We start from the raw sequence: 14,397 nt of genomic DNA, 5'->3' as shown, positions 1-14,397 counted from the left end.
ACAGAGGAACTCTGGAGCTCTGTCAGTGACCATTGGGTTCTTGGTCACCTCCCTGACCAAGGCCCTTCTCCCTCGATTGCTCAGTTTGGCCGGGCGGCCAGCTCTAGGAAGAGCTCTAGGAAGTGTTCTTCCATTTAACACTGATGGAGGCCACTGTGTTCTTGGGGACCTTGAATGCTGCCAATTTTTTTTTTTTGGTAGCCTTCCCCAGATCTGTGCCTCAACACAATCCTGTCTCAGAGCTCTACAGACAATTCCTTCGACCTCATGGTTTGTTTTTTTCTCTGACATGCACTGTCAACTGTGGGACATTATATAGACAGGTGTGTGCTTTTCCAAATCATGTCCAATCAATTGAAATTACCACAGGTGGACTCCAAGTTGTAGAAACGTCAAGGTTATCAATGGAAACAGGATGCTCAATTTTGAGTCTCATAACAAAGGGTCTGAATACTTATGAAAAAATGTATTTTTATTTTATTTCAAACAACCTGTTCGCTTTGTCATTATAGGGTATTGTGTGTAGATTTGAGAAAAATAAATCCTCAATTTTAGAATACGTCTGTAATGTAACAATGTGGGAAAAGTTAAGGGGTCTGAATACTTTCCGAATGCACTGTATATGGAAAAATACACGTTTTAAAATATCGACCAATTGATTGGTCAAAAGAACAGATTTTTTTTCAACCAAGGTTTTCTTTTCGGGGACAGCCCTAAATATTGGAATGAAATACAATTCCAATACGCAAACCCCATGAACCCAAATGCTCCCGGTGTTTCTAACGATGATTGTAGGCTGTAACAGCTGTGGAGACGTGCAGTCCGTCAGTCTAATGGTGTGCCACAGTAACGGCACCCCGCCCTTTTCCTGCCTCCCTGGCTGGCACTCACCCACCCCACAACACACAGTCACAGTCAATTCCCCCTACCCCAGGCACTGTAAAATGTGCTATTTTAGGAGAAAACTTTCCATGAGCTATGGGAACAGGCCCACTTGATAGTCTTATGCCCATTTTATGTGGGTGGGTGAATGGGTGTGTTGGTGTGTGGGTGTTTGTTTTGTTTTTGTGGGCTTATGACGTCTGTCTTTTTTGGCATGTTTGCCGGTCTTTGTAAGGTTGTGTGTGTGTGTGTTATCCTAGTGAGTGTTAGTGTTGTACTCTCCTCAGTGTGGGGCCTGGCCTGGTGCTTGTCTTGTGGTCAGAAGGGCCCTCCTTCAGGGTCAGTTATCTGGACGCTCTACATTCCTCAGGATTTGTAGCGTCTGCCCCACAGCCCGCCAGACCGAGACCACGCCATGCTGCTATTGTTAACACAACCGTCCCAGTTTGGAGAATTGGTTGAACTTTTCACCCCAAGAAAAATACGTATTTTCAACGCCTCGTGCTCATGGGATTCTGCTACTCCGCTCGTTCACTCACCTCTACTGCTACAGTTTCTTGTTTTCTTTGGGTTTCAGTCAAACCTTTTTGTTCACAAGCTATTTGCCTTGTTTGTAGCTTGACCTTGGTAAATCCCACAGACCATGCCATCTCTGCTCTACGGCTCATTGGGAGCCTGCGCTGGACCCGTAACCCCTCTAGTTTTGACAGCCTATCAGCTACCACACACTACTAGCCTCATTAGCTAATGGCTATATCAAATCAAAGTTTATTTGTCACGTGCGCTGAATACAACAGGTGTAGACCTTACAGTGAAATGCTTACTTACAGGCTCTAACCAACAGTGCGAAAAAAAAGGTGTGTGTGTGGGTAAGTAAAGAAATAAAACAACAGTAAAAAGACATTTGAAAATGTTAGTCGGGCTAATTGAGGTAGTATGTACATGTAGATATGGTTAAAGTCACTATGCATATATGATGAACAGAGAGTAGCAGTATCGTAAAAGAGGGGTTGGCGGGTGGTGGGGGACAATTCAGATAGCCCGGTTAGCCAATGTGCGGGAGCACTGGTTGGTCGGCCCAATTGAGGTACTATGTACATGGATGTATAGTTAGTGACTATGCATATGCCATGCGGCAGTAGAGAGAACAGTCTATGACTGGGGTGGCTGGGGTCTTTGACAATTTTTAGGGCCTTCCTCTGACACCGCCTGGTGTAGAGGTCCTGGATGGCAGGCAGCTTAGCCCCAGTGATGTACTGAGCCGTATGCACTACCCTCTGAAGTGCCTTGCGGTCGGAGGCCGAGCAATTGCCGTACCAGGCAGTGATGCAACCGGTCAGGATGCTCTCGATGGTGCAGCTGTAGAACCTTTTGAAGATCTGAGGACCCATGCCTAATCTTTTTAGTTTCCTGAGGGGGAATAGGCTTTGTCGTGCCCTCTTCACGACTGTCTTGGTGTGTTTGGACCATTGTAGTTTGTTGTTGATGTGGACACCAAGGAATTTCAAGCTCTCAACCTGCTCCACTACAGCCCCGTCGATGAGAATGGGGGCGTGCTCGGTGCTCCTTTTCCTGTAGTCCACAATCATACTGCTGTTAGCTCTGTTTCCCCTGTTGCTTTAGCCGTGCTAGCTTTGACCTTGCTCACTCCTAGATGGGCCTTCCCTGTGAGTTCTCTTCTTTGTGGCGCCTGGTCATGCTGATGTGTTGTGCAGTTTATGACCCCTTTTAGCTCGCGTGGCCGGCTAGCCTCACTCTCGCGCTGCTAGCTCCAGCGCCGGTACAGTATTCCCAGGTTGCGTGTGTCCATGCTAGCCATGCTATCTTTTTGTTTGGTGATTTCACTGACTTGCAATTTGACCTTGCTAACTCATGACTACCGTGGCTCAGGGTTGCCTTCAGTTACAGCCATCTTGTAACCGGGTCACCCATCTCCGGGAAATGTTTGACCAGTCAGAGCGACGGGAGTGGGTCGCGTTACTCCAAGACTGCAGGGAATTCGTCCCGATCTGGAAAGGAAACGGGCAGGGGGTTCATTAAGTCCACTGGAATGGAAATATGAAAACATGTCTATGTTAGAAGGTGGTAGGGTTGGCTGGTTCCTCACTGGGCTGGAGGTCTGTCTGGCAGGTCCACACACACACACACACACACACACACACACACACACACACACACACACACACACACACACAGTTCAGTCATTCATCACGTTGGGTGAAAGGTCCCTAACAGTCACACTCTTTTAATAATTCCACCTCCTGAATCCAAGTTTTTAACCGGGGGAAGGGACCAGTAACTTTATGATCAAACTTTATCAATGTAGAAGCAACAGTCATATTTTTTTCAGACTTTGATCTGGTTTCAACCGAATAGCATCCAATTTCATGAAAAACATGATTTTGACTGTCCATGGTCTTGTTTGGAGACGAGGAAATGCTGTGAATGTGTGGGCTTTCACATAGGGGTTTGTGTGTTTTTCATCTTTCAACATAATGACGTGAATGATTCAGCCATTTTTAGTTTCTGGAAAGCACACCTTGCAGTATAAGGAAGCTGCATCGCCTGGCGAACATTCTTTACCCGAGATGATTCACAGTGTGATATATAGGTAGTGATTTGAACCTATCGGGTTGTTCCTTTTCAAGATCAAGTGACTTGTCAGCGATAACGTACTAGGCGAAGTAATAATAGCCTCAATCTCGTACATTTCAAAGCACACGTGTTTATTTCCTGGGGCCACCCATACGGAGAATGTATGCACGCATGTCAGTAAGTCGCTTTGGATAAAAGCAGCTGCTAAATGGCTATTATTATTATTATTATTATTATTATTTATATGGAAGTAATGTTGTAGAAAAATGACCAACTGTCTTGTTTGTGTCCAGAATATACTACTGGTATGACGAGAGGGGGAAGAAGACAAAGTGCACTGCACCTCAGTACGTCGACTTCGTCATGAGTCTGGTGCAGAAGCTGGTAACAGACGACGACATCTTTCCTACGAAATACGGTGAGTGTAAAGCTCTGGTCCACACCCGCAGCGCCACGCTGTGGTCAGTCTGCAGCACTGCAGCCTCTCCCTGGTTCTCTGACATCAAACTGAAGCTGGGACTTTGAACTGTGCCACTGCTGCCCTCTACTGTCTCCAATTAAGTCATGTGGTGAATGTTATTTTGGCACTTCATAGCTGTCTTGGCATTGTGATAATAGCTTCTTTTTAAATCAGAATGGTAATGCTAGCACCAATTAAAACAGACCAAATTATCTCTAAACCTGCTCTCCTCTCCTCTGTCTCTCCGTGCAGGCAAAGAGTTCCCCAACGCGTTTGAGTCTTTGGTAAAGAAGATCTGCCGTTATCTGTTCCACGTCCTGGCTCACCTCTTCTGGGCGCACTTTAAGGAGACAGTCGCCCTGGATCTACAGGGCCACTTGAACACTCTGTACGCACATTTCATTGTTTTCGTAAGGGAATTCAACCTGGTCGACCCCAAGGAGACCTGTATCATGGACGACCTGTCCGAAATCCTCTGCGCCCCCGCGCCCCCAGCACCCGCCGCACCTTCCTCCCCCACCTCGGCCCCTTCCCCCTCCTCACACAACCATGTGACGGAGAGATGAGCAGGGGTTGCCGCGAGAAGCAGCCCCGGGAAGGAGGTGGTAGATGATAAAGATAGAGGAGAGAAGTGGAAACAGAACGCCTGGTCCCCTTCCTAGGTCTCTGGCTTCAGCAGCAGGACCTGGAGACCTTCCACTACCCTTATATTTCGCTATGACGCCAGCCAGCCGGAAGGATCCAGGGGGGAGGGGTTTTTGGGGGTGGGGGGTAGGGGGGGGGGGGTGTTGTCACGCCAACAGGAATTGGCGTCAGCATGTTCCTCCCAGGGGCAAATCCCTCCCATCTGCTCTGCAATTTAAACTAGGAACAAACTATGTGTAATGTTTTATTTGACTTTTATTATATTTTGTTTTATTTTTCTCATTGAGGACAGTGTGTCTGTTTGCCCTTTCCTCCCTCTGTCCTCTGCCTAAAGTATAGTTCAGGATGGTGGCTCTGCTTTGCTTGAACATACTATTGTACAGTGTTGTTATTGTGTGGAGAAAAGGTGACTCTATTATCGTATTGGCTCTTTGCTCCCCCTAGTGGTGGGAGGATTGAAGGGGGACCGTCACTACGCTGGCCTATAGGGAGCCATGTAACTGCCTGGTGGGCGACACTAGCCAATCACTGTTTGGGTTGTTAATCTTGGGATGATTCAAGTGCTTCCTACTCAGGACCTGAGAGAACACAAGTCACTGCTGCCAGAGAGAAGTACTCTATTTTTCTCATTCTCTCTGTCCACAAAACTTCTCTCAGTCCCTTAAATGTTAGTTGTCATTCTGGTATTACTCTAGTCAGGTAATCACCTGATGTACCCCTCTTTAACAGATCCATCCCAGAGGCCACCCATAGAGGGCAGTATAGACAAGGGTGGCACTGCCACACAAGCAGGGAGATAGAGAAGAAGATATAAAGATTGTATATTAGATATTTAATCTGACCAGACATGTTACTACAAGACAAAGTGGTTCCCATTATTTGAGTACAGGGGAGGGTGGTGGAGAGTGGAGACCTCTTCCCCAGGGAACAGAGCTGTTTGCTGTGGGTACGGTACAGCGGCAGCCCCCCTGCTTCCACCAGCAGCACAGGAGAAGGACAAAGACATTGGTTATGTCTGCACGCCCAAAAAGAAGGGAGGAAAGGAGGATACGTGTGGGGGTGGTCTGTTTGCTGTTCTGTATTGCGGAACAAGCCCCACGGTCTCTTGACGATACCCCCCAGCCCCTTACCTTTTGGTTTTTATTTTCCCTTTCAAATGTACTTTTTTTTTTTTTTTAATTATCAAAGATGAAACTAGTTCATGAAAAATAATGGCATCCTTACACATGTATAGAAAAATGCACAGTCTGCTTCAACTTCACTGTACAGAGAGTGGCAAGCTGAATCCGTCAGACATAGCCTCTGTATCAAGGAGGATTTGGGTTTATAGTTCTCCTTTTTTATTTATCTTTTTTTTTTGCAGGGTTCTTCAGTTCTGGCTTTTATTTTCATGTATTTTAATTATTAACTAAGTTAAAAGCAATTTAATATTTTAAACTCTGCGGATAATAATCGAATAAAAGACAAATGCCGCTCCGTCTCATGTTGTCTTCTGTCAATGTGGTGATGAGGATGATGACTAAGTAGATGTGTGACATGCATAGTAACTTGACAAGGAAAACGGGTCACTTTTCAAGGAAGTTCTCCTCTGCATATCATACACACACACACACACACACACTGTACAGTACATGTCAACAGGAATTCCTTTATTTCCAAGTCAAGCTTTGCATAAGACAATATGACGTTTTTACCATACAAGAGCATCATTATGTAGATCAGCGCTGGTCAAGTCCTTGAGGGCCACAGTATCTGCTATTGTTTTCATGCAGGGTCAGATGAAAAGCCTGCGAGGAGCCCAGTTGTCCGGGAGGAGCGTCGGGCACCAGTCTACTACGCACACGCTGGCCTGTGCCTTCAAACTGGATAATTGCATAGCTTTTGTATAATGTTACAAATCTATCCAACTGCGTTCCATCATGCATCTGTTTTCATTGAACACCCTGAGTAAGAAGGTATTTGATAGGTGCGTTGTTCTGGGATTGATAGAACGGCAGGACGTCCAGGCCTCTAAAATCACCTAACGGCTTTCAGGTAATAGTACATTTAACATTGCAGTATGTAGGGGCACATTAGGCTACAATACTTGATCCTGGTCCTGACTTAATACCCACAGGGTGTGCAGGGTTTTGTTCTAGCCCAACACTGGATTCATCTAATCATATAGTCCTTGGTTGAAGTAGGTGTGTGCTGGGATAGAGCATGCATTCACACCTTGTGGGTCCCGTTGCCCAGAATAAGAACATCATTGGATGATAAACAGCATTTCTGTAAAATTACAAAAATATCCCATTAAGATATTAGTAATAAAAACCTCAATTTCAGATACAAAATGCATTGGCACTATCCACTCGTTTTATTAAAGTTGTCTATTTAGGCTAGTGGGCTGATGGTGCTTTGACGCTTTATGCGCAGTGAGAGTTGCCGCCTTCTCACCGACGGCCGCGGGGTGGAGTGCTCGTGCAGTTTAAACCTGGCGATGCCTCCGTCCTCATCCAGTTTCTTGGCACTGCAGCTGGGTGTCGGCACTCTAATCGCGTTACCGAATTTGGAGTAGTCTACCGCGTACGCACCCTCTTCCTCGGTTATAGTGGGCACAAAGCGCTGCCCCCACAGTATCTCCTCAGACAGGTAGGATGTCCGGGCCTGGGTGGTTATCCCCGTGGTCTCCACAACCCCCTCCAGCACCACTATCACCTCGATGTCATTCTTTTGTAAGTCCGCTGGTGACAGCTCATAGAGCGGGCTGTCTTTGTTGATAATGTGACATATGATAAGAGGGGCCACCAGGAAAATACCGTTGGTCCCCACGGGGTTGTCCATGTGAATATCTATCTGGTCCAGGGGGACCACCTCGCCCTCCGGAGTGGTGCTACGCCTTACCACCTGCATCCGCACGGTGGCGCTGATGATCATGCTCTTCCTCAGGTCCCCTAAACGGATCATAAAGCAGAGCCTGTTATTTCGGATGGAAATGACAGCGTGCTTGCTGAAGATCAGCGTCTCGGCGCGCCGGTTCGCCTGGGCCGTCTTCATAAATATACACCCCAGCATGATGGCGTTAATCAACAAGCCCACGATGTTCTGAATGATGAGGACCACTATGGCGGACAAGCATTCCTCTGTGACCATGCGTCCACCGAACCCGATGGTCACCTGCACCTCTATGGAGAAAAGGAAAGCGGAGGAGAAGGAGTGGATGTCCGTTACGCATGGAACAAAGTCGTCACCTTTTTGATCCAGGTCGCCGTGTGCAAAGGCAATGAGCCACCACACCATCGCAAACAGCAGCCAGCTGCATAGAAACGACATGGTGAAAATTATAAGTGTGTGAAGCCATTTTAGATCCACTAAAGTGGTGAAAACATCCTGTAGGAACCGTCCTTGTTCGCGAATGTTCGTGTGGGCCACATTACAAGTTCCGTTTTTGGCAACGAACCGAGCCTTCCGCGCTTTCCCCTTGAATTTAGGCTGCTGGACATCCTCAGCCAACCGGGTCAGCAAGTAGTCGTCAGGGACCAGTCCTTTTCGGGACAACATAGTGCTCCCATAGCCTACTGTTCACCGCGGGATCACTTGCCAACGATTAAGCAGATTAGCTACCTCCTCTTGATTAAAATCCATAGGCTAATTTCCTCTTCTCATGTGCGTCTTCTAACCGAAGGCGACCGCCCGTGAAAGTTCTCTTCCGAATGACCGCAGCTGCCAGAGGAAGAGTGTTGCTCTGTCATCTAGTTTCTAAAAGTATGTGAGCTCTTCACATTGCCCCGTTCCAGGATCAGACAGGCGCACCACCATAGCCGCCCAGGTCCCATGAGAAGATTCCGCATTCAGCTGCCGCTGTCAGTCACGCAACTGCAACTCGATAGTAGCCTACCGTCGCAATTGACGCACTGGTCTGGCGCGCTTCGTCCCGCGATTAATGTAGATTTAATTCCTACCTATAAAACGCTAGATAAAATCGCAACAGCAGTGGTGATAAAACTACCCCAGGTCCATCGTTTGGACGAGGGAGGCAGGTTTGCTCGTACAAGGAAACGAGAGCTCGAGTTGGGAAGGCGTTTAGGCAGAACAAACCGTTCTTCTTTTTTTTGACACATTACTCCATCTGTAGGCTAATATGCGACATTATCTCAATGCCTGGATTATGCTGGTGGCATTTCCCTCTAAATGAACTTAATTTAGTTGAATTGTTTAACTCCAATAGTTTATTTCTGGAACGTTGTTACATAGGGTCAATTCAGGGAGAGTGGCACATCTTTATTGGTTTATTTACTGGTCTGGAAGTCAAAACTATTGTTTCTAAACCTTTGCAGAGAAACCACATGATCAAAGTCACATCACTTCATTGGTGTGACATCACAGCGGGGGGGCAGAGCAAGCTTCAAACAGGAAGTTCACCCAGCGAAGCACATTGGAAAATTAGTGATATAGTTGTTTTTCTGTTTTGACGTTAATGTGATAAAACTGTCAGAAATAATGCACTGTGCCAAATTGTGATGCAACTGTGCATACTATGCACTGGTGCATCAAAATACTTTACAAAAAGTTTCCAATATTTTGTTTGTTTTGTAATTCAGTCATTGTTTTTAGTTGTCCTGCTTTACCAACCATAGCTTCCTAAAAAGCATGGAGTAGCTACAGTGGGACAGTCTTATAGGCTTTTCCAATGGAGGAAAGAGATCCAGTTTACATTAGGGAACCCTAATGTAAGGGCTCTGGTTCTTGTAGTACTACCCTTAACCAACCTAAAGCTTACCTTGACTTGGAAGAGTTCCAAGTTCCAGTGTTGTGTTGGAAAGTCATAGCCAGCTAGCTAACATAGCGTCCCTATGTTTGTGCAGGGTTTTTCAGTAGGCTAAACTAGCTAGCTGCATTTGCTAGCTAAGTAAGTAAAACTGAAAGTTTAAAAAACAATAATGACAATTTCTCTCTTGCTTCTCCATTTTGGAAGAAATTAATTTGTTCAAAACTGTTCAACTATTGTCTTTCTCTCTCTTTGAGTCAGCTCACCACATTGTATGCACTGCAGTGCTAGCTAGCTGTAGTTTATGCTTTCAGTACTAGATTAATTCTCTGATCCTTTGATTGGGTGGACAACGTGTCAGTTCATGCTGCAAGAGCTCTGATAGGTTGGAGGACGTCCTCTGGAAGTTGTCATAATTATTGTGTAAGTCTATGGAAGGGGGTGAGAACCATGAGCCTCGTAGGTTTTGTATTGTAGTCCTTGTACCCAGAGGAGGACGGAAGCTAGCTGTCCTCCGGCTACACCATGGTGCTACCCTACAGAGTGCTGTTGAGGCTGCTGTAGACCTTTGCAAAATAGTGTGTTTTATTTAATTATTTGGTGACGTGGTTGTATTTAGTATAGTTTTATCTAAAAAGGATAACTGTGGCAAGCTTTACATTATCCCAGCTGACGCTTGGCATTGCGCATAGTGATCTTAGGCTTGTGTGCAGCAGCTCGGCCATGGAAACACATTTCATGAAGCTCCTGACGAACAGTTCTTGTGTTGACGTTGCTTCCAGAGGCAGTTTGGAACTCGGTAGTGAGTGTTGTAACCGAGGAAGGACGATTTTTACGTGCTACGCGCTTCAGCACTCTTCAGTCCCGTTCTGTGAGCTTGGGTGGCCTACCACATTGTGGCTGAGCTGTTGTTGCTCCTAGACGTTTCCACTTAATAATAACAGCATCTACAGTTGACTGGGGCAGGGCAGAAATTTGAAGACCTGACTTATTGGAATGGTGGCATCCTATGACAGTGCCACATTGAAAGTCAATGAGCTCTTCAGTAAGGCTGTTCTAATGCCAATTTTGGTCTATGGAGATTGCATGGCTGTGTGCTAGATTTTATACACCTGTCAGCGACGGGTGTGGCTGAAATAGCTGAATCCACTAATTTGAAGGGGTGGCTACAGACTTTTGTGTATATATATAGTATACCTTTAAAAAAGGAAATTAGGGGCATGGATCAGAAAACCAGTCAGTATCTGGTGTGACCACCACTTGCTTAATGCAGACCGACAAATCTCCTTAGCATAAAGTTGAACAGGCCTGTGGAAAGTTTTCCCACTCCTCTTCAATGGCTGTGCGAAGTTGCTGGATGTTGGCGAGAACTGGAACACGCTGTTGTACACGTCGATCCAGAGCATCCCAAACATGCTCAATGGGTGACATGTCTGGTGAGTATGCAGTCTATGGAACAACTGGGACATTTTCAGCTTCCAGGAATTGTGTACAGATCCTTGAGACATGGGGCCGTGCATTATCATTCTGAAACATGAGGTGATTGCGGCACGACAATGGGCCTCAGGATCTTGTCACAGCATCTCTGTGTATTCCAATTACCATAGATAAAATGCAATTGTGTTCATTGTCCGTAGCTTATGCCTACCCATACCATAACACCACCGCCACCATGGGGCACTCTGTTCACAATGTTGACATCAGCAAACCGCTCACCCACATGACGCCATACACGCTTGTCTGCCATCTGCCCGGTACAGTTGAAACCGGGATTCATCTGTGAAGAGCACACTTCTCAAGCAGGCCAGTGGCCATTGAAGGTGAGCATTTGCCCACTGAAGTCAGTTACGACACCAAACCGCAGTCAGGTCAAGACCCTGGTGAGGACGACGAGCACGCAGATCAGCTTCTTTGAGACGGTTTCTGACAGTAGGTGCAGAAAAACTTCGGTTTTGCAAACCCAGTTTCATCAGCTGTCAGAAATTGACATTCCATTTTCTGACAACAGCTCTGGTAAACGTTCCTGCAGTCAGCATGCCAATTTCATGCTCCCTTAAAACTAGCATTTTTGTGTTGTGTGACAAAACTGCACATTTTAGAATGGCCTTTTATTGTCATCAGCACAAGGTGCACCTGCGTAATGATCGTGCCGTTTAATCAGCTTCTTGATATGCCACAACTGTCAGGTGGATGGATTATCTTGGCAAAGGAGAAATGCTCACTAACAGGGATGTAAACACATTTGTGCACAACATTTGAGAGAAAGAAGCTATTGTGCATATGGAACATTTCTGGGATCTTTTATTTCAGCTCATGAAACATGGGACCAACACTTCACATGTTACGTTTATATTTCTGTTTATATTTCTGTTCAGTGTATATATTATATATATATATATATACACATAGTACCAGTCAAAAGTTTGGACACCTACTCATTCAAGGGATTTTGTTTATTTTTTACTATTTTCTACATTGTAGAATAATAGTGAAGACATCAAAAAAGTGTTAAACAAATCAAAATATATTGTATAAGTAGCCACCCTTTGCCTTGATAACTGCTTTGAACACTCTTGGCATTCTCTCAACCAGCTTCACCTGGACTACTTTTCCAACAGTCTTGAAGGAGTTCCAACATATGCTGAGCACTTGTTGGCTGCTTTTCTTTCAGTCCAGCTCATCCCAAACCATCTCAATTGGGTTGAGGTCGGGTGATTGTGGAGGCCAGGTCATCTGATGCAGCACTCCATCACTCTCCTTCTTGGTCAAATAGTTCTTACACAGCCTGGAGGTGAGTTGGGTCATTGTCCTGTTGAAAAACAAATGATAGTCCCACTAAGCGCAAACCAGATGGGATGGCGTATCGCTGCAGAATGCTGTGGTAGCCATGCTCTTGGCATTCTAAATAAATCACTGACAGTGTCACCAGCAAAGCAACCTGACAACATCACACCTCCGCCATGCTTCACGGTGGGAACAACACATGTGGAGATCATCCATTCACCTACTCTGCGTTTCACAAAGACACAGCGGTTGGAACCAAAAATCGCAAATTTGGACTCATCAGAGCAAAGGACAGATTTCCACCGGTCTAATGTCCATTGCTCGTGTTTCTTGGCCCAAGCAAGTCTCTTCTTCTTATTGGTGTCCTTTCATAGTGGTTTCTTTGCAACAATTTGACCATGAAGGCCTAATTCACACAGTCTCCTCTGAACAGTTGATGTTGAGATGTGTCTGTTACTTGAACTCTGTGAAGCATTTATTTGGCCCGCAATTTCTGAGGCTGGTAACACTAATGAACTTATCCTATGCAGCAGAGGTAACTCTGGGTCTTCCTTTCCTGTGGTGGTCCTCATGAGAGCCAGTTTCATCATAGCACTTGGTGGTTTTTGCAACTGCACTTGAAGAAACTTTCAAAGTTCTTGAAATGTTCCCCATTGACTGACCTTCATGTCTTAAAGTAATGATGGACTGTAATTTCTCTTAGCTTATTTTTAACTGTTCTTGCCATAATATGGACTTGGTCTTTTACCAAATAGGGCTATCTTCTGTATGCCACCCCTACCTTGTCACAACACAACTGATTGGCTCAAATGCATTAAGGAAGGAAATTCCAAAATTAACTTTTAACAAGGCACACCTGTTAATTGAAATGCATTCCAGGTGACTACCTCATGAAGCTGGTTGAGAGAATGCCAAGAGTGTGCAAATATGTCATCAAGGCAAAGGGTGGCTACTTTGAACAATCTCAAATATAAAATGCATTTTGATTTGTTTAACACTTTTTGGGTTACTACATGATTCCATAGTTGTGATGTCTTCACTATTATTCTACAATGTAGAAAATATGAAAAATAAAGAAAAACCCTGGAATGAGTAGGTGTGTCCAAACTTTTGACTGGTACTGTATATATTGTTTATTGTACAATTTCTGAGTGAATTCAGAAAAAGTGGGATACTTTTTGGATTTCTGTCTTCTGTAACCTCTTCAGACATCTATCCAACATATTAGCCCAACACATGATATCTTTCTGAAATTATCAGATGTTTGCTAATCACACAAAATGGAATTGTCATTAGGGAACAATTAGGACTATAATAATGGTGTCCCAGTTGATCTAATCTGCTGTCCCAGTCTACCAAATGCAAACTGAAAATATGGTTGACTCAGTGTACACAAACAGGCATGTCATGCCTCCCGTGAAGATAAAACAGTTTGTGTGTGATTAGGAAACATCTTGAGGATTTCAGAAATCATGTGTTGGATTAACATGTTGGATAGATGTCTGAAGAGGTTACAGAAGATGGAAATGCATTCCGAATTCACCCTAGAAGGTTATTCATCCATTCCCAATGATAGACAATCTTCCCAAACACTAATGACAATACATTGATAAGAACATAATTAGGCAACACGCTAAACTATTTTTATCTCGGATAGTAGGCCTAAACATACACAATCTCAGTCCCTCTCATGCTGTTTACAAGGCTATGATTCACGTCCTAAATTTTAGTTTCTGACACGTTAATCTCGCAGTCACGACACACAAAACCCATGCTGAACTGGGTTCACATTTTCAGGAAGCCCATGGGTGCTGGGGTCTCCATAACAAGCCAGGGGACTCCATACATGTTCATTATATTAACCTTGGCACTCCCATAAACATTACCAATTGCTTGGAGGAGAATGAAATGTGTGTGTCCTGGGATGCGTTCAGCACTAGGCAACGTTTTGGAACGTTCGGATAGAAATATGCTATATAGAACAAACATGCATCTCTGACCTGTAGAATAAGGAATCACGTCGGCTCTATTCGTTTCATTTCTATCTGCAACGTTCGACAATGTTTGCCTATTGAACGTGGCCCTAGAGAGTCAAAAGGGTGTCTGGCCCCCTAGCATCCAATCAGGGCTCACACGTCAGAGAGTGCGAGGCCGGTGCATGGTAGTGGTGAACGACTCCATGATTCACAAGCTTCTCAGCTACTATTGACTCTAGGTGTGTTCCTCTGCCCAGGCATTGCTGGCGCATGCCAGAGCTTATACCTGGATAGGTATTTTACATATC

At 45.1% G+C, this 14,397-nt stretch overlaps 2 protein-coding genes across 6 annotated transcripts in view; one reads left to right on the top strand and one right to left on the bottom strand.

Annotated features, from left to right (window-relative positions):
• Positions 1-6,055, top strand: part of LOC106561048 (MOB kinase activator 2) — an 83,496-nt gene extending 77,441 nt beyond the window's left edge. For all 5 annotated transcript variants that reach the window (XM_045688099.2, XM_014124629.3, XM_014124627.3 and 2 more), the window contains 2 exons: positions 3,771-3,895; positions 4,190-6,055. In XM_045688099.2, the coding sequence (XP_045544055.1) occupies positions 3,771-3,895; positions 4,190-4,503 (439 nt within the window). In that variant the 3' untranslated portion in view covers positions 4,504-6,055. The remainder of the gene's footprint in view (positions 1-3,770; positions 3,896-4,189) is intronic.
• A 150-nt stretch (positions 6,056-6,205) lies between these two features.
• Positions 6,206-8,651, bottom strand: LOC106561047 (ATP-sensitive inward rectifier potassium channel 11). Its single transcript, XM_014124624.3, has one exon. It carries the CDS (start codon positions 8,120-8,122, stop codon positions 6,956-6,958), a length of 1,167 nt encoding a protein of 388 aa, XP_013980099.3. The 5' UTR covers positions 8,123-8,651; the 3' UTR covers positions 6,206-6,955.
• Between the last annotated feature and the right edge of the window lie 5,746 nt (positions 8,652-14,397).

This window comes from Salmo salar, chromosome 10, assembly GCF_965601325.2.
Source record: "Salmo salar chromosome 10, fSalSal1, whole genome shotgun sequence".
NCBI lineage: Eukaryota > Metazoa > Chordata > Actinopteri > Salmoniformes > Salmonidae > Salmo > Salmo salar.
The sequence above is the reverse complement of the archived record's forward strand: the minus strand, read 5'-3'. Positions and strand labels throughout refer to the sequence as shown.

What these genes read in the sequence shown, in the direction of transcription:
- LOC106561047 (XM_014124624.3), bottom strand. Translation starts at nt 8,122, where the DNA reads ATGTTGTCCCGAAAAGGACTGGTCCCTGACGACTACTTGCTGACCCGG.